Here is a 21,475-nt window from a genome sequence, read left to right as displayed (position 1 = left end):
AAATAATAACCCAAAACCCTCACCAAAATGACCAAAAAACCAGTGGAACTCACTTCGATATCTCATGGATCGATTTTCACACATTTAGATTCACAGAATTAATTTAATGGTTTCATACAATCATCATAAAAATAAACGACGACGACGATCATCAAAATAATTTCATGAAACCTAAACACACCGAAGAATGTTCATGTGTTTTTACACATGCGGATTGATAAAAAAGGTATCATCTCACTGCTAGGTGGATTAATCACGTTTTTTTTTATTTCAATGAGTTTCAAGATGTAAAATCACAAGGTTTTTTCGAAGTGTGTACGGTTTTAAGTCCCGTTGCTATTTTTTTTCGCGAATTATCATTCCTGATACTAGATTCACATGTGTTTTTTCTGTATGATTTTTCGTAGGGAACTGATGAGAATGAAAAAAATAGCGCTTTTGATGATCTACTTATTTGTTCGTTGTGATGTAAGTCACCATAAACTTGGATTAACTATTCCGAAGAGCGTCCGAGTTTACAGAACAGATTATTGAGACCGTTGCCACATATAGGTATTGAGAAGTGTTATTCCTCTAAAGATTTCATAACCCATTCTGATGAAGACTCTATTCATAGATCAGATTCGATCAGATTAGATTAGATTAGATTAGTTGATTAAATGCCGTTCGGTTCGTACTTTTATTGATAATTGTTAATATAACAATATGGAAGCCATATTAGTAACAGGAACAACTTTCTATTGAGTATTTAGGGTTAATCTTTTCCACAAAAGGGCGACGAGCGGATAGGTGAAAGGAAGTTTTTTAATTGGTTTAATAAAAAAAAATGGAGATTCCAAGTATCATTAAAAATAATAAAATACTACTGTCTGTGTTATAGAACAGAAAGTAGTGGATTGCAACAAATCGAACGCCTTCAAAAAACCGATCGGAAACTATTTGGCTTCGTTGAAATGACACTGTTATAGAAACGAACGAAAGCTCAGACGCGTTCTCACGTTGCAACTTTGCAAAAATGCACCGAACAAATGACATCAGGTAACGGACGGTGAGCCGTTTCCGACGTCTTTCCTTTCTAAGAAAGGTAAAAACACTCGACAATTTGCCAGCTTTAAAACGGTAAACTGCCACAGAGCTACAAATACTTACACTTGCTCCGCCGGTTCACCTCGTTGAACTTGCCGAGTCCCCGCACCGTTCCCTGGTCAGTTCGGTCCTGCGTTCATAACGAAGCAGACAGCAGCCGTCATCGGTGAATCGTACATACACACGATCCAATCATAAATAACAGTTACGGAAGCACTTGTAGCCGGCTTGAAATAGTTTTTCCCTCAACGCCAATCCACTGCACCATACCGCCTCCTGCATCCGTTCGTTCTCCATGGGGTTGAAATCTGAGGCGCGTGCACTAACACAATCGCAGACAGGTGGAATTGCATCACCGGCTTTCTGTGGGTGGGGGAGAGCGACCGGGAAAAATGCACTGGTAATCGGGTATCGGCAGCCGAGCAGCAGCCACCTATCTATCTATCTATCTATCTATACCTACGGATGTAACACACTGACAGCCCGGTAGTGTGCACTATTGTAGGTCAACTAGGTGGCCGGTTCCGTTGCCGTCATTCTCAGGCACATGTGGCATCCCGATGCATGTGTTGCACTTGTCTCACACCGTCCATTCTTTTTATCAGCCAGTTTTAGTGTCTTTGGTAAACAATGTCCCCCCGGCTCGTCTGTTGCCATAGGCATCGGAGAGTTGAAGAGCTGCCTTTGTTAAACTGTCAGCATAACAGCAGGGTAGACGCGTGAGCTTTGAATTCAAGTGAGATGGAATCACATTTTTCAATTCAACTTAGACAGGATCAAATATAGTTTGTCCGATCAATCCATGCTATTAGCAGAACTACTCGTCTTTGAGGTTGTTTTACTTTCGGAAGAAACTAGAAAGGATCAAGTCTAGAAGAACCTTGTTTGTTCGAGTTAAGCAAATAGGGTTATAGTTTTTGCCTTTTTTCAATGCAGGGGTTTTCTTCCGGCAATGACAGATTCATGTCACCTTTGAAAATCGATTCAGCTTGATTCAACTGTTTGCATGTATTGAAATCAGCACCGCGAAACTATAGTCTGCATTGGTGTGATTGGCACTGTAGTAAATACAGTATTCCCATGCACACGCTACGCGATGTGGCGACGATGCAGCGCACCGATGCCGTCTTCTTGCATGCCAATAATTCACGTTTGTCAATAATTCACGTTGGTAATTTTTAGATCAAAATTATTCAACAGACACATCATTATTTCACACGTAACCGTTTCAATTAGTGTTACTGTTAGATTATTGATCAAGTTCGATAATCATATGACTCACTGTTCCGGTTCTGGAGATATCAGCGTATAAATAACGTAACCGACAAATAGTACTTCAGATGTATTATTTTTAATACATTTTAATTGAGGAATGTTGACGAATATATGCGCTGTGCATTGGCTGGGATAGGTGTTCGGTTTTCAGGTGCGGTGAGTTTGGTCACAAGAGCACCGAATGTTCAAACAATGAAAATTGTTCCAACATGCAATGCTGCTCATAGATAATCTGACTGTACTTCAACTGATTTTAAATGCGTTAATTGTCTGAAAATGAACACGGAATGTGAAATTAATTTAAACACCAACCATCCAGCATTTAGCAAGCAGTGTCCTGTATATCTGAAATTGCTTGAAACGAAAAAGAACAACATTATATCAATGGAATAGCAACTAGTGGGTGAGAGGGATTCAGAAATTTTGCATCTGAACATAGCCGGTTTGTCTACTAATTATGTCGCAATGTGTCATCTTATAGAGGATATACACCCTTCACACACATCTAGTTGGTTCTGGTGCTTTCGATCAGTTCAGTGTTTCGGATTACACTGTAGCTTTTTGTTTGTCCCATTCCAGGCACACGGGTGGAGTTGTCTTTTACGCCAGAGAATCGATTCAATTCAGCATTCAATTAAACGAAGTAGCTGGATATTGGTTCTTGGGGATATCAGTTGAAAGAGGTATGCAGGTGGGGAATTATGAAGATGTATACCACTCTCCAAGTTCAAGCGACCCTCAATTTCTGGAAATTTTAAAAAAACAAGTCGGAGAATTTCGTCGATATAAGAAAAATAATTATTATTACTGGGGATTTCAATATTGATTGACTCAGTGATTGAGGTTCGAATCATTTGAAACAGTTAGCAGAATTCTTCAATTTGAAGCAATCTGTAAATGAATTTACAAGAGTTTCGACTTGTATCAAGAAGCTTGGGTTGTACACAGTTGACTGGCAATTTGGATTGCAGGGCATCTATTCTGACCGACGTGTTGAAGACGTATACAAAGAAATTAATAACGGAAAAGTACGTTGATTGGAACAGCTCAAAAACTTGGTACTGGTTGCCGTCTTGAAGTCCACTCTTACGGTTAAAACCGAGAGAGGTATAAACAGTGCATCGAAAACCATAACTTTTAACGGCATAGAAGAGAACACAGAACATATAGTTCAACAGTTATTTCAGAAATAGTGTTCAACAGATCAATCAAATTGATAGTCTCTTTTCAATGATGGAATTTTCTATAGCACTCCTGCCTTGTAACAATAACGCTCCTGGGTTGGACTGAATAAAATTCAACTTGGTGAACAATCTGCCTGACCGCGCAAAAAGACACTTGTTGGAATTGTTCGACAAGTTTCTGGAGCAAAATATTGTTCCAGCCGACTGGAGGCAAGTGAAAGTTAACGCCATTCAAAAGCCGGGAAAACCAGCTTCCAATCACAACTCAAATTTTTGGCAAATATTTGCTATTGTTTTATGTTAACCACGTTTCTATGTTTGCCTAGTTTATATGTTTGCTGAGTTTCAAAAAACCGCTAATATTCAATGCTTGCAACGTTTCTATGTTTTAGCTAGTTTCTATGTTTGCCAAGTTTCTATGTGTACCAAGCTTATATGATCACCAATTTTCTATGTTTGCCAAGTTACTATGATCGCCAAATTTGATTGTTTGCCTAGTTTCTATGTTTGTCAAGTTTCAATATTTGCATGTTTCTACGTTTGCCAAGTTTCTATGTTTGCCAAGTTTCTATGCTTGCTACCAGCATTAGTCTTAAATCGAATGGGACTTTTCAGTCGTACGAAACTAATGGTTTGCCATACGGAAAACTTGTGCAAAGTTTCATCTGTTTCGAAACATGGGAGTTCTGAGGACTTTGAATCGCTCTACTGATTTAGTCTCGCGTGAGAATCAGTAGAATATGAATAGTCTGCATCCGAATGATAAATCTCGAACTGGACGCTTTTGTTGTTCCACACTATTAATTATCAGAATCTTTAATAGGTAACGTGGGGATTGATTTTGATATTGTTTCGTTATATTTTTGTTTTGATTTTTGTTATGACGAAGAGTCGTGTCAAAATTCTGCACTCGTATCACGAAAATCCGAACTACCCGCAAATGTTGTATGATGCACAAACAACTATCAATGACGTAATAAAATAGTGTTCAACAGATCAATAGATGATAGCCCCTTTTCAATTATGGAATTTTCTATAGCACTCTTGTCTTGTAACAATAATGCTCCTGGCTTGGACAGAATTAAATTCAACTTGGTGATGAATCTGCCTGACCTCGCAAAAAGACGCTTGTTGGAAGTGTTCAATAAGTTTCTTGAGCAAAATATTGTTCCAGTCTAGATCGCCATTCAAAAGCCGGGGAAACCAGCTTCCAGACACAACTCATATAAACTCATTGTTACGTTGTTCTGCATCATATAATTGGTCGAAAAAACTATTCTTCGACGACTCGACACTTGGGTCGAGACGAACGGCTTGTTGTCAGGCTTCCGTAGAAATAAAGGAACGAATGAATGCCTTGCATTGCTTTCGTCTGACATCCAAATTGCCTTCGCTTAATTCCGTATGGAGCAAACAGAGCTGGTCGTCTTTTCAAAAAAGCATGATCCCGCGCTGCTTCAACTTCGTATGATGGGAAGAATGATCCAACAGGTTTTGACTTTCAAATACCTCGGGGTGGTTGGATTCCAAATGCACGTGGGAAGGACACATTAGGTATCTGATAACAAAATACCAACAAAGAGTAAATTTTCTTCGAACAATAACAGGATCTTACATCTATCACTTTCAGTGATACTCTGTTTATAACTTGAGTGTAATCGCCACACTATCTAGCAAAGTCTTGGCATTACATTGCTTTCGTGGAATTTGGCCTTTCTGTTTCAACAGACTTCGCAGCCGATTCTTAGCGTACAGAATCATTGCATGGCTAGTACTATGAATCCTACTGACACTAAGAATCCTTCCAGGTCGTCCAGCGTCCTATGCATTGAACCGCCAACGCCACACTATCTACAAATCATTTTTTTCTCTTCGTTTTTGGATTTGGTAAATGAATCGTTGTACACGGGGCACGTACCAAAAGTATGGAAAGAATCTCTGGTGGTTCCTATCCTCAAGGTTACTGGAACGGAACTTGTTGTTAAAGATCAGCTGATTAACTATTTGAACTCTAACAGTTTGCTAATACCGGAACAATCGGGATATCGTGAGGGTCACTCTTGCGAAACCGCTTTGAACCTAGTATTGGCAAAATGGAAGGAGAAAATTGAAGTCAAAGAGAGTATTTTTGCTGTGTTCTTGGATTCCAAGCGAGCCTTTGAAACAAATTTTAGACTCTTATTGTTGCAGACATTACGGTGTTTTGGTTTTCGTGGGAATGGCACATGAATGGTTTGAAAACTATTTACGTGGTAGATCTCAAAAGACTGTTTTTAACGATGTGGTGTCTAGTGCCATCGGTAATTCACTTGGTGTACCTCAGGGAAGTGTGTTAGGTCCTATTCTATTTATTATGTATATTAATGATATGAAGCGAGTCTTGCGTTTCTGTGATATGAATTTGTTTGCTGATGATACTGTTCTGTTCATTACAGCTTAAGATTTCAATGAAAGTGTGGTACAGTTAAGCGAGGATTTGCTTTGCGATAATTGAAAATTTAGCAACTGAAACTAAATGTCGCCAAAACTAAAGGTATATAGTTATTTCTTCTGTTAGTACCGGTCATGACGCCAATGTTGAAATTGATGGTGAAACTATTGATCACGTTAGAGAGTTGAAGTATCTTGGAGCCATAATTGACATTCAAATCTCATATTAATAACGTCTTCAAGAAGATTACCAAGAAGTACGGTGTATTATGTCGTTTGAAAAATGACTTACCGATCCATAGTAGGATCCTTTTGTATAAAACAGTCCAGTTTCACCACACGTTAACTTCTGCCCATTAATTCTGCGACTTACTAATAACACACAAATCTTCAACGATTTGTCGCAAGGTAATTTGAGGAATGGGTTCAGAAAACTAATTGGGATCGACAGTTGTGGATGGAATTGGGCTTGGCTCTGCTCGTCCACAATCGTCCGCTCCGAAATATTTGAATGTTATTTTGTTGTCAATCGGTTTTTTTTGAAGAAAGATCAATACCTCTTAGATTATTCAGATCGTGTTTTTTTTTGTTTACTGGTTAAGATATGTATTAAAATATAAATTATCATTTAGATAGCTCGTTCTGTTCACACCTTTGTAGGAGCATGAGTTGGGACAATCATCATATGATATACATCAAACATTTGTCTTTTTCGATCAAAACAAAGTTTCATTTTGTCGAAAAGTTGCAGTGCAAATCTCTTCAATTTACCAGACAAATAAACAGCAAACGCTAGCTTACTTCGGAAGCGTGTTTGGCCATTCTTTTTTTGGCGTCGACTGGTAACTGTTGTTGAAACTGGGATCCACTATTACACACACACACACACACACACACACACACACACACACACACACACACACACACACACACACACACACAATTCGTTGCTCGTTTTTCATGACAATACTCCGGTACACAAGAGTATCGCATCCATGGCTAGAATCAACTATTGTTATACAACTATGCGCCTAGCTTGGCTCTCTCGGACTTTCATCCGTTCCCAAATTTCAGCACGCACACGTATTTGGCGGATTTTACAGGTCATTTAGGTTTTGGTACCTCATTTTACTAAAGTTTTTGTCAGTTTGGGCGACTTTTCTTTACGTTTCGTCTTAGACTCGTCAGTGCAGAGCAGTTCAAATTAAACTGCTTAGTGCAAACTTAAACAGTTCAGCTTGAAACGCTAAGCAGACGTAAAGTTAATGCTATTTGCAAAACACTTATTAATTGGCACCGAAGTGCATGTCTTTGCTGACGTGCCGAATAACGTTTTTCGTTGAACTGTTTAAGTTTGCACTAAGTAGTTCAATTTGAACTGCTCTGCCCTGACGAGTCTAAGACGAAACGTAAAGAAAAGTAAGTCTGGACGAGTTTATTAAGATGGAAAATTCTTAAAATAAATTATTCTTCTTACATTTTGTTGATCAATCAAGGTTACTTTTCACCTAACTTAGTAAAAAGTTGTGGTTAAAAGCGTATGAAATTTCACCAGCATTATAGATTCTTCAGAGTATCGTGCATTTATGTTTGCATTACCTTCCATTTCGAAACGAATTTTGTCAAAAATTTACTCTTGAAAAAAAGGTTAATTACAAACTGCAAAATAACATATGCTTGTTTACTGATCCCACTCCTCCATTCAATTCATTCACACATTTGTGTTTCTGTTTCAATTATTTATTTTATGACATTGTACACGTATGGCACAGATCGATATAAGTAAGACATGTCCTTTGTTTATTGCATGCAACAAGCGTACATAAAAACGAACGCTGATTTATTTCATGTTCGTCTGTCGATGAATCATGGAACAAATCAGGAAATAACCTTCGATCGAAATTAAATTTATTGAAATTATTATTACGATAAAACACGCTTGTTATATTTCATAAAATCAAAGCTATTCGCTCAAACACTTAAACGTTTTGACTGTTTGAGTGTTTACAGAGGAAGCTACCTTCCCTAAATTCCTTTCGCGTTACTTTTGTAGTCACGAGGTCGACTAAATATAGAATTCGCTTCTCTAGACCGACATATCGACACCATGGGCCGTCAGCTAGACACTATCGCAAAAACTCTGTCGGGAATCTCTCGTATAGGAACTGTCCCCGTCGCCCTCCCGCCCGTCCACCGATGAATACAGCATGTTACAATCTCGCTTACAAATGAATTTCGCGAACTCAGCGAAGGTTCCTTCTATACATACATTTTCGTCCGTATCGACGAAACGTGAGCAAGAGCGAACGGAGATATTCTCCGGCAGCTTCTGAGACTGAGAGCTAGTTCGTACGGGGGCCGCATGTGTTCGGTCGGTTGGGTTCATTCATTCCCTTCGATACTACTTTCCAATGTCGTTTTAAAAGCCCTTTTGTTTGTAACTGCGCACATTACATTGTTCGAAAACGAAACGAAAGGTCGCCGATCGATTACACACGAAAATGCACCGTAAATGCACGAAGTCAACTGCAACAATGAGCTACTTTTTGTTGTGTTATAGCGCCAAACAAGCAGCCAGTCAGTCAGTCAGTCAGTTAGTCTGACAGGCGGAACAAGTGGCGTTATCGGTCTGTTCCGCTGTTCATCGCTGTTCCGCTCCGTTCGCCGGTGCACCCATTTTCTACGTTTGGCTTCCCCGATTGACGGGGGTTTCGTGATTACTGCCGTGATGAAGTCCTACGCGCTGCAATTCAATTGGTGCAGCACTGGCATGGTTAACCATTTTGCAGTTCCGAACCCATCTCGGATCGTGGTAAAATGATAGTTTCATGTCGATTTATATACTTGAGCTGACGAGTTTTGATACGTTCGGGCTGCAGCAGTAGGATCTTGCTTGGTGTTTGCTTTACGTCATACGGTTTCATTGTCTGTTATGACCGAACGGTGGTATTACTATCACCACTCACCGCTTTCCCCCAGCCTAATCTTCATCGTTATATTTTCAGAGTTTACTGGTTTTATGGTTGGTGTCACGAAAATAAACTGAACAAGTCCTCTGAATTAATACGTATTATTATTTTATGTTTCAAATACGGTTTCAAGCAGATTCAAAATTATAAAATAAATATATTTTTCTGGATAGAAGAAGATTTGACGTGTTCTGTCTGGAGGGATGCTGCTTGTTTGGCATGGATAGAAAGTTAAAACTTCTTGGTACTACTTAGAATATTAACCGAAAAATAATCTGGAGTTTGGTAGCATTCATTTTTTTAAAATAAATTATTTGTTGCAATTGTTAAGATTTAGGTTGGGTATTAAGGTGTAACTTTTCAGCCCTATTTTAAACATGATTTGGTTATTACCGTTAGGACCAGGGTTGGGAAAATCAAAAATCATTGGTGATCTAAGATCACTGCTGATCTCGTACATAAAAAAATCACAACTGGTTTCATCACAAGTGGTCTTAGCCAAGGAAAAAAATTCACAACTGAGCTGATCTCCAAGTGATTTTTATTTTTGTATGATCATGATTTATTGTTTTTCGGAATAATGTAAAAATCAAAACTATAGCATTCGATTCGGTGTGTTGTATTCAATGAAGCATTGGGCAGCGGTATGAGTATATGCTTTAGGCAAAACAATACGAAGTAACTTGAGGGCAATAGACACGTAGGGTGCTGCTGGTAGGTAGGTCAATGGAACAATAACAAAAAAATTGATTTGCTTAAGTTAAAGTTTTTCATGTGTTGTTCGATTATAATAAAAGTGATTTTTAAGCTCTTGGACAATTTTTTGTTAAATTCTCCTAAAGTCTAGTTCACAAGCCGGTTTGCCGAAATGATCATTTCGTAGGGAAACATTTCGCCGAAGGCCATTCCACAGAATATCGAGAAGGTGATTTCGCAGATTTAATATTAGTTTTAAAATTTTGACGAAATTGAATTTCTGTAACGTATAACAAAACACGTAGGCTTTCAAACCTGTTTTGTTGAACTGCGAGATGAGAAGATCTCCAGTTTTTGTTACGACTTTTACGTTATGTTTTAATTTGAAATATAGATAATTAATATTTTCCTGCGTTCTGGCAGCACGGCCACAAAGGGTTATCAAAATGTTCAGTTAGAAAAAAACGAGGTGTGTTCGTTCAGTTGTTTAAGGCCGTGTACCATCTCACGAATTATTTTAACTTTTAGTTAAAATTTGACAGTCAAGCAGCTATTATATTTATCAAAAACTGCGGTCCATTTCAAAGTTTGACAGATGGTAAGTTATCTGTTTTTTTGCACGAGAAAAAAATGATATCAAGTGGTATAACAATTGCACTACAGAGAACATAAGAAGAACTTCGAGTAAAACTTACGTCGTTTTACAATGTATTGTAGCTTTCTTTTTTTTTTTTTGACTGAAATATAAATAAAGATTAAACATAAGTCATTTTTACTATCAGGTGTACATCTTTGCTTCCGCCGTTTTCTGATAGGTGTCTGTACCGGCTGAGGCTGGTCAAAATACATAGATGATAATGCCTTTAAAGTGAGTGTGTACAATGCCTAACGAATTGTCATCGTCGTTTTAGTGACAGTTGTTCTTGTTTTCGTGTTATTCACGCTCGAAAATGTCTGTTTATGTGCCAAATTCTCTCCATTTGCGGAAAGTTTTACTTTTCTGTAACAATTAGAAAAAAATGCAGCCGAAGCGCATCGAATGCCCTCAGAAACTTACGTTGATGCTGCTCTGAGTATAAGAACGTGTCGGAAGTGATTTCAACGTTTTAAATATGGTGATTTCGATGTCGAAGACAAACATGGTGGTGGATGAGAAAACACCTTTAAAGATGAACAACTAGAAGCATTGCTTGATGAAGATTCGTGTCAAACCCAAGAAGAACTTGCCTAATCGTTGGGAGTGAGTCAGCAAGCCATTTCAAAACGTTTCAAGGCCCTGGGTATGATTCAGAAAGAAGGAAACTGGGTGCCGTACGAGTTGAAATCGAGCGCCGACTATTTGAATGTGAACAACTGCTTCAAAGACAAAATCGTAAGGGGTTTTTACATCGAATCGTAACCGGTGATGAAAAGTGGGTTCGATACGATAATCCTAAACGCAGAAAATCATGGGGAAAGTCCGGGCATGCTACTTCGTCGAAGGCAAAACCGAATATTCATGGCGTCAAGGTTATGATTTGTATTTGGTGGGATCAGCTCGTTGTGATTTACTATGAGCTCTTAAAACCGGGTGAAACCATCACAAGACATCGCTAGCGAACGCAACTGATGCACCTTAGTCGCGCGCTAAAAGAAAAGCGGCCTCAATATCAAGAGCGACATGACAAAGTCATCCTCCAACACGACAATGCTCGGCCTCACGTCGCAAAAGTGGTCAAAAAGTACCTGGAAACGCTGAAATGGGAAGTCTTGCCTCACCCGCCGTACTCCCCAGATGTCGCCCCTTCTGACTTCCACCTATTCCGTTCGATGGACTCCTTTTTTCGAGCCGGAATCCGAAAAATGCCGGAAAGATGGGAGAAAGTTGTTGCTAACGACGGACAATACTTTGATTAATACATCTGTAAGCACTTTTTCACAATAAAGCTTTTAATTTTGGAAAAAACGGCGGAAGCAAAGTTGTACACCTAATAAAGATCTGAAATTATAATTTTTCCAGTGCCGGAAAATAACTATCGAATTGTCAAAAATAACCATGCTTCCGAGCAGGGTTTTTTTCGACAAAGACAATGTGTTGGTAATTGTCTTTTACGTACATTTTATTTGGTACATATGTCATCGATCTATGTATTTATATATGCAGTGCCACCAGTTTATAGAAGTGGCTTGAGTGGATTAAGTTTAAAATAATCGTTTTAGCAATAATTTATTCTAAGACGAATGGTAAGCCTGACTTTTTGGATGAAATATCAGCCTGGTTCAATTTTTTACCAAAGTTTAATGGAAAATTGCTTACATTTCATAAATGTAGATTTTAATTCCCTAATAAAAAAGTTAGCTACACTGCTTCAATGCATTCGTATTAGTTGGCACAATACAAAATAAACAAAACTAGAAAAGCAGTTTTCCGAAAATATAAATAATTGTTTTTAAAAACAGTGGTTTTCGTGGTGGTTGAAAATCCACTGTTTCGTGGTGGTTGAAAATCCACTGTCGATAAAGGCCTCAGCGAAGGCCGTACGATGCGGCTATATTGGACAGTGTCAAATCTACATAAGGTGCGCGAGCTAAGAGATGCCACAAAGATTAGTATTGTGCGCACATGTCACAGTTTGGGTATCATTCTGTAGATTAGAAAGATATTCTTCTGCTGGGTGCCAAAATATGCCTGTTCAGACGAACGCGGGCGCACTTCGGAAGCGTGTTAAGCAATGCTGAAGCAGATTCGGTTGGACTGTTGGTTGATTGGTGTTGGTTAATGACTGTTTATGAAACCTAGAACCATTACTAAACATAAAAGAACAGAATGATTACCCGACAAAGAACTGATGTTCTGAGATTGTCATGCTATACTTTTGGTGAACTAAAAAAAAACGCTTGCGTCATTGGAGCAATGGAAGGTCCAAACCGCTGTAAAACGGCCTCACATGCAGTGAAAGAAACAGTTTGTCTGAGACAGTGCGCCATTATACAAGAGTATCGCAACAATCAAAGTTCCGAGGCTCAAATCGCTTCTTCCCCATCCATCTCATTCGCCCGGTTTGGCTACCTCGAACTATTATCCACTCGTAAGCCTCCAGTTACTATGAATTTCACTTTGGAATCATCGACAACTAACACATGGATCAATAAGTCCCGAGACTAAAGCAGATATGGCGCTCGTAGTAAACCAGTAACCACGTCTTTCTAGAGTACTAACCTTTGCTTGAAACGGGTCAAAATTTGAAGTCGATCCGACCACAAACAGCTCAGTTATCGAGGTTGGAGTAAAGTCGTTTTGTAGTTTGTTTAAAAAATGGAAAAAACTGAGTTTCGTGTTTTGATAAAACATATTTTTTTAATGGGTAAAAACACCGTGCAAGCGTAACAATGGATTGAAAAATATTATCCGGAGTCTTGTCCATCAAAAGCAACGATTTGTCGGTGGTTCGCCGAGTTTAAACGTGGTCGTACCGACACAAATGACGCGGAACGCTCGGGTAGACTTGTGGAAGCCGTTACACCGGAAAATGTGAGTGAAGTGACAAAAATTATAATGAAAGATCGTAAAGTGAAGCTCCGTGAGATTGCTGAGAAGACACAGATATAATATGGAAGTGTTGTTACTATCCTTCATGAAAAATTGAGCATGAAAAAGGATTTTTTCCAAGTGGGTGCCGCGAAGGCTCTCGATGGAAAAAAATGCACCCTGCCACAAGTCGATGAAAACAATGGCGAAATTGAACGAATTGGGCTTTGATCTGCTTCCCCACCCCCCATACTCGCCAGATTTAGCCCCCAGTGACTACTGGCTCTTTGCTGATCTTAAAAAAATGCTCTAGGGAAAAAGATTTGGCTCAAATGAGGAGGTCATCGCTGAAACTGAAGCTTATTTTGAAGCGAAAAGGCGATTTTTATAAACATGGTATTGAAAAATTGGAAAAACGTTGGAACCATTGTATCACCCTAAAAGGTTTATGTTATGTTGATGAATAAAAAAAAATTTGCAAAAAAAAATGTTGTTTCCATTGTTAGTCTCGGGACTTATTGATCCATGTGTTACTTCCGGATCCAGAAATGAAAAACCGCGACAGCTAAAGTAAGTTTGTATGGCCTTCGACAAACATGACCTACAAATTGGAACTATTGTGAATCAAATTTAGATGTTTTTTTTCAATTTTTTACGAATCAGAATGATGCGACCATCTCGACTACTACTGAACCACTTGACTGTTCGTGAATGATCTATGCATATTTTTTCAGTGTAAGGCTCGTTTAGAATTTTAAATAGGTTCATAGTATTCAAATTCGAAAATTTGAGTAATTTTGTTGAAATCATCAGTATTTTTGGACACTTTTTTACAAAGTTCTGAAATGGTGGCACTTTACATCGAAAACAGTCGTTCCATTACGTTACCCCAATGTGCAAATCGGGAAAAAATATCGCGGCAAAAAGACCCCATCTGACAATACTATTGATTTAACCAGACCCTGTCAACTTGGAGTGAAATCAATCTTCAGTTCAGCAACACCATCGCACGGCATCACATTCAACATAGTATGTCAATTGTGTGGGTGCGCAGTGCTCCTATTTTGGCGCGCACGAATTTGACATTTCTTCTATGTACGACATTGCTCGCAAAAAAGGATGTTGCCAATAATTTGTTCGCGAAATGTATAAGATATCTTGTTAATATGATATCTTTGATTCAACCCAACCAGCCTCAAACTATTGACGACCTCAAGGGAAACATTCGTGCTGAAATTGACACTATAACACCCGAGATGCTCGAAAAAGTTCATGGCAAACGCAGAACAAACATGATATTGTCTTCAAAAACTAATCCAAACAAATTTTAAGGAACCAAACTGAATAAAAATACATAACTTATAGAAATCGGTTGTTTTTTTCTCGATGTAATTCAAAGTTTACATACCGACATAAAAGATGGAGCACCCTGTACTTGTTCAAAAAGCTTAATTAACATTTGAGAGGGTGCTTCGAATACCCTTTTGCGCGAAATTCGTAAATAAATTTGTGAAAATCGGCTTATCTGAGAAGTCGATGTTTTTAAACATTTGTTTCGGTGTTTTCGGAGCAGGTACAGTTGAAGTAAATTCGTTAGGTAAATGACAACAAAAATTTGCCAACTAGAACTGTTTACTGTATAGTTTTGAGGAATTTGTCCCTCACACTCTTGAAATTGATAGTTTTTACACTTATCATTCAAATTTAAAGCTAAGTTACTAAAAGATATCTGCATGATCAAATGAACCTTGAATGACAATATCTTCAAGTAAATAAAATTACTCAAAATCTTTTGACGTAGGACTACGTTTTTGTTTCCTACACCGGTGTGCAAATTCAAAATACAAAAAATAATACCGTACAAACAGTGCCAAGCTTTTGAACATCTCAATCATTCTTAACTGGTCATGGCAAACGCAGAAACACCTTATCATTACACAAACTGCTTGGAAATAGTTCTACGCATCAATCATACATAACATCATATTTCAGATAATTGGTGATCGCAACTACAGTTAGTAACGAAAATCATTGTCATGGTTTCCTTTAACAAATACAACAGTTTCGTATACATAAGTTCCCGGTTTCCATAAGCTTTCGTTTTAATGAGTGCGTTCGCATTTAAGAAAATCACTCTTGCAAAACTAGATTCAGTACTCCGTGCGGAAAAAGAAAGGTTGCTACACATCGTTCAAGAAGTTCAGGTACTAACTAGGAAAGCATAATTCTGCAGGAATCGTTTTTATTCATCAACACTATTACCTTCAAATGACATACAATCTTTCTAGAAATTTTATAATTTTTCGATAATATTATGTTTAAGTGAAATGTATCATTTGGCTGATTGTAATCTGTTGATGCAAAAGATGAGGAGGTTTTATGCCTGTTGGAGAGCAAGTTTGACAGAAACTAACTCCACCGGGCTGTTCCCTGCTCCAAATAAACAAACAAATTAACAAAGCCAAATATTTTTCCTTGGCGTGTCTTTTTCTGATCAGCAAAGGACCAGCTGTCGCTGGAGGCTAGGCTTTTGCGAATAAGGTGGGTGAGGAAACAGATCGCAGCCCAATTCGTTTAATTGTTTTCATTTTTTTTTCATTGACTTATGACACGGCGCACTGTCTGGTTAACGATAATTTTTTTGTTCTTCTTATGAGACCGTTCGAGATTGTTTTCAATTTCGCACTTCAAACGCATCAATAATTCAATGTAATAATTGATTGTACTTTCCTGTTGAAGGTAGTCGATGTCAATTATATCTTTAGCATCTAAAAAACCGACGCCAAGATTGTTCCAGCTACATGTTACGTTTTCGGTTGGCTTTCCCAGTCTAAAAGCTGCTATAACGTCGGATAAAAATTGTGGATCCATGTTTTGTCCACTGTTTCATACCAACGCAATCCTGTTTATTGCGACAGACTTTTGTCGATTGTGAGCGAATTAGGCACCCATTTGGAAAATATCTTTTTTATACCCAGATTTTCTTACAAGATCGTAAAAGATCTTCCAGTTCATATCCGCTCATGTAATCTCACAAACTTTGATTTTGTGTTCAAACATTACGGTTATCAAAACTTTCCTAATTTTTTCCGGTTGACTGCTTCATTTGGCCACGTTCAAAGTACAGAATACCACAAAACTTCATTTTTAAAGGATCCGAGTAGGGGAAATACTATTCAAGCTATTGCTGGGTTTAAAAATGATGTGGAAATTTGACACATGTTCTCTGAAGGTAGGTACTTTAGGTTAGTTGGACATCACAAACGTAATCTGTGGGTCAGTCTCAGGACTTTTTGATCAATGTGTTATGCACATCCGCGGTTGGATTGTTTATGGATTTGCTTTGTGCGCCGTTCGAGAGACACATTTTGATCGAAAATCGGTTGTCGGATCGGATATTCGAGGAAATGCAGGACGACCTCGATGGTCATGGAATACTGGATGAACGAGTTCAGACCCTTTACATCATCAACCTCAACAAACTAAACGATCATTATAATAAAAATTCTCAAAGAAATAATTTTGAAAATTCTCTAACACAAAGAGGTTAAAAAACGGATCACAAAAGGCTGTGCCTTAATGTTGCAAACAAATATTGGCAGTGATTTTGAAACCAGCTGGGTAGTCCTACGTCAAAAGTTGGAACAACTCCACCGTTTTATGTCATATTTAAACCTTGGATGCGAAATTTTGTTTTGGAACTTAGTACCCAAAAAATCTTCAAACTTCGCATTTACACGATTCATGCAAACTAATTTGGAAACAAAATATTATAAACAAACGAGCTCGCACTTTTAAGGAATAAATATCATTTCCATTAGAATAGAGGGATACTTGAAAAAAGTGGGTTGTTCCCTTCGGTATGAAAAATTACCCACCTGGGTTTAACATGTTTCACCGGCCCTGGTGCACGGAGGGTGCATAAATTAGCAAAAATCAATAAATTTCCCTAATATGAGTATTGAAAAATGATGCCTTCAAACGGTTGAACTTCAGTTATGTACTGATAATTTAAGTCAATTTATATGAGCTTGGTTGCACCAATCGCTGGAAATTATAGATTTTCGGGAATCTGATGAATACACCACACCGGTATGCACGTGTGTTGATATAGATCAAGAAAGCACAACACCGCGATTATTCTGTTATCAGTGTTTGGTTTTGATTGCACTCGATACAGCGATTGAGAACAATCATAGCCACGTTACCAGAAGTATGGTAGAAAGAATGAAAGAATTTTAATGAGTTTGTTTGGTCGGTCGCTTCAGAATTTCATGCTTCTTGATGTATTTAAAATTTATTCAGAAACACCGTTTTGGCGGAGTAATATCAATAAAACCAGTAAATAACATTAACATATATGCTGTGATTAATAATAATTAGAATGATAGGAAAAACATGTAAAATCACAAAGCATGTCATGCAGGTGATTAATTTACCCTATTTAGCTTGAATGTCATACACAGAAGTAGCGGAAGTGCAGGATTTTGCTACAGCAACTCAAACGCGCCATTCAAACGCAGAGCCTGCTGTGTGTTCAAACCCTGCGTTCCTGTTGCTTCTATGAATTCAATTTATGTCAAAAAACGTTGAATTGTGTTCAATCAAAATAGTGCATAAACATCATCATCAGCATCAACCAAAGTCTTTTGTCGCTCTAATCACTATGTGGTGTGAAATTATTTTTTTTACTAATTTTCCTTCCGTATTGCTATTGCGTAGTGAATGACTTCAAATTAACAATATCAATGGGATTACGATCCAAACTTATTATTTTCCTAAAACCGTCATCTAGCACCTATTTCTCTCAATCTCTCTTAATCTAGTATTAATTTTATTGCAAATCAAACAACCGGTAGGGAAATCGAATACGGGGAGCATCACATGAAAATATATGTTGAAACTACGTAAACCGTTCCGAAACGAAACCGTAATTATTCCCAACTCGGTTGATTAGGAATTAAAGGGAATGTAAAGATACAAAATTTACAGTTTTCTATAATTTTGGAAGTCTCATTGACACGCGTTGGCTTAAGGTAGAATTTCCTGTAGGGTTGCTGTTGTCACTAATTTTCAGACGTAGATCAATCGGCACTCATGTCTGATCTTGATCATACAATTTTTTAGGCTCGATGTGCGATGCTGGAATTCGAACCTAGTTTTACTGTGTAAAAGCCAAACGTTTTACCCATAACATTTCAATCGTTTTCCGCAAGATATATCTTTTTATCTAAAACACAAGAATTGATATTGAAAAAGACTAATGAACGATTTTTGTTATCATTTCAGCAAATCACACAAGTGTATCTCCAGAACCTGCCAATCTTCTACCAGGTATGATAATTTATTTTTCGCAATGAAATATATAAAACCTATTCTTAAAACCTAGTGGTATAATAATGCCTTTATCATGTCATTTACACAATCTCATATTTTTATTATGATAACTTTTAACGCGAATTTGGGCTCATTTTTGATACAAATTCATTCATATTGATTCGGGTAGATAACACCAGTTAGCTTCAGCTCTAATTCCAATAATTTCATTTGAACTTGACCATTGATTAAATCCGATAAAATTGTGCGAATAGGAAATAGTGCTATTCGTCGTTTGCATCACTTATAAGATTATATCTGCAGAATCGAAAGAGATTATTGTCGAATTGGATCATGAATCTAATAGTAACTTTCAAACGAGCCTAAGGCGGTTGAAATCTGTTGAACCATCTCCGATAAAAGTAAAATTTGAATACTAATTACTCAATTTTTCGCTTATTTACAACAAATAAAATATTATTTAGCGTATGAGTCGATTTAATCCAAAAATCATTTCCAGTGGAAGAACTCAAATTTTAGCAACTAAAGAGTTACTCTAAATTCGAGCTGTTCCACTTTTCTTTTGCAGATGAGTGGGGTTTTACTCATTTTTGACGTAGAACTACGTCTTTCTTTACTATGCCCACCTGGGTGCATTTTCAAAACTTCAAGACACGAAGGTGAAACGAAATTACTTCAGATTTGATTTCATAATAATTTTTTCCGTATAGGAGTATTTTCTCAAATTCTTTCACGAAACAACTGGATGTAGGATTGTTGTTAATACCACATTTATTACGTGAACGTTGTTTGAATAGTGAAAAAATAGGTCCAAACACGAAACATCAAAATCAACCGAATCTATAAATACACCCTGTTGCACGTTTGCTAGCTTGCATAGGCTTATGTCAGCCTTTTAATTGCAACTAATAACAGATCGGCTGAAAAGTTCGTATCGTTTCTATGAGAGGGCGCCACTAGAATTAAATCCATACCATTTTCAGTTAGTACCAACCTTCAAAAGATACGTGTATGAATTTGACAGCTGTCTAATTATTAGTTTGTGAGATATTGCATTTTGAGTGAAACTACTTTTGTTATTGTGAAAAAAAATGGAAAAAAGGAATTTCGTGTGTTGATGAAACACTACTTTTTGATGAAAAAAGTGCCGCCGATACCAAAAAATGGCTTGATGAGTGTTATCCAGACTCTGCACCGGGCGAAGCAACAATTCGTAAGTATTTTGCAAAATTTCGTACTGGTCATATGAGCACCGAAGACGATGAACGCAGTGGACGTCCAAAAGAGGCTGTTACCGAAGAAAACGTGAAAAAAATCCACAAAATGATTTTCAATGACCGTAAAGTGAAGTTGATCGAGATAGCTGACACCCTAAAGATATCAAAGGAACGAGTTGGACATATTATTCACGAATATTTGGATATGAGAAAGCTTTGTGCAAAATGGGTGCCGCGTGAGCTCACAATCGATCAAAAACAACAACGAATTGATGATTCTGAGCAGTGTTTGGAGCTGTTATATCGAAATAAAACCGATTTTTTCGTCGATATATAACAATGGACGAAACATGGCTCCATCACTTCACTCCGGAGTCCAATAGACAGTCAGCTGAGTGGACTGCACGCCTATTTTTGCCTATTTTGGGGCAAAGGACAAATCGTACTACAAAAATGGTATCGAAAAGTTGGAAGATCGCTATAATCGCTGTATCGCCTCTGATGGCAATTATGTTGAATAATAAAAACGAATTTTGGCAAAAAAATGTGTGTTTCTATTAAACGATACGAACTTTGCAGCCGAACTGTTAGAAGCCATCGGAACTGAGATGACAACGATGATGGGACCCATCATCATCATTGCAGCGTACTGCCCCAAACAAACCAATCTTCGAGATGGTACGTGTGCATCATTGAAGCGAGATCTGGCTATGCTCACTCGACGACAGAACAAATTCATCATTGCTGGGGACGTGAAAGCACGGCATGAGCTGTGGGGAAACAAAAGACAGAATCGAAACGGATTCGTACTTGCCGAAGATTACGAAGCTGGACAACACAACATCCTCGCTCCGGATCAACCAACGCGACTTTCCAGATCGGGAGTTCATTCCATTTTGGATATATTCATCAGCAACATCGCTATAGACAGCTCTCCGGTTGTCTTCAACGAACTCACTTCCGACCACTTTCCAGTAATATTGACGTTGGGATCTTCACCAGAAACAGTGCCTATTCAACCTCGAAGGAACTATTATCGCACCGACTGCGTCCAATTTCAACAAATCGCCGACCAACTTATTAACATCGATTTGCCACTAGAGTTCCCGATGAAAATCGATGCGGCCCTATCTTCCTCCCAGCATTCAATCACAGTCGCTCGTGATAGGACGGTTCCAGTACAACATATGCCGAGTTCCTCTCTTCAAATCGACAGTGTCACCAAGAAACTCATCCGACTTCGGAATATCTACCGCAGGCAGTATCAACGAACTGGCATCTTAGATAACAAGACTTCTTATAACAACTTAACTAGGATAATCCAGGAAAGGATATCTGAGCTTCGCAACAGGAACTTTCAGCAAAAGCTTCGAGAAATTCTCCCACATTCAAAGCCCTTCTGGTCCTTAACGAAGGTACTTAAGAAAAAACCGAAACCTATTCCTCCTCTGATGTCACCCCAGGACGCAGCTGAAGGAATACCTTTAATCACACCAGTAGAGAAGGCAAATGCGCTAGGCCAGCAGCTTGTGTGTTCTCACAATTTAGGACTCAACATTGTTAGTCCACATGAAAGAGCCGTTGCTGATAGCGTAGCTGAGGTTGACCAATCAGACAGCTTGGTTCCTGAGGAAAGTAGAGTCACTGCGAATGAGCTGATGGCTATTGTGAAAAAATCCAAAAATATGAAGGCCCCCGGTTTCGACAACACATTCAACATTGAGCTGAAACATTTGAGTATTCGCTCATTTGTCTTCTTAGCTAAAATTTTTA

At 38.2% G+C, this 21,475-nt stretch overlaps 1 protein-coding gene across 8 annotated transcripts in view; it reads left to right on the top strand.

The window, feature by feature from the left end:
• The window catches only part of LOC131440137 (uncharacterized), a 486,136-nt gene that overhangs the window by 319,345 nt on the left and 145,316 nt on the right, over window positions 1-21,475 (top strand). For all 8 annotated transcript variants that reach the window (XM_058611189.1, XM_058611187.1, XM_058611185.1 and 5 more), the window contains one exon: window positions 18,438-18,482. In XM_058611189.1, the coding sequence (XP_058467172.1) occupies window positions 18,438-18,482 (45 nt within the window). The remainder of the gene's footprint in view (window positions 1-18,437; window positions 18,483-21,475) is intronic.

Source organism: Malaya genurostris, chromosome 1, assembly GCF_030247185.1.
Source record: "Malaya genurostris strain Urasoe2022 chromosome 1, Malgen_1.1, whole genome shotgun sequence".
Classification (NCBI taxonomy): domain Eukaryota; kingdom Metazoa; phylum Arthropoda; class Insecta; order Diptera; family Culicidae; genus Malaya; species Malaya genurostris.
This window is presented reverse-complemented; position numbering and strand designations above follow the sequence as displayed.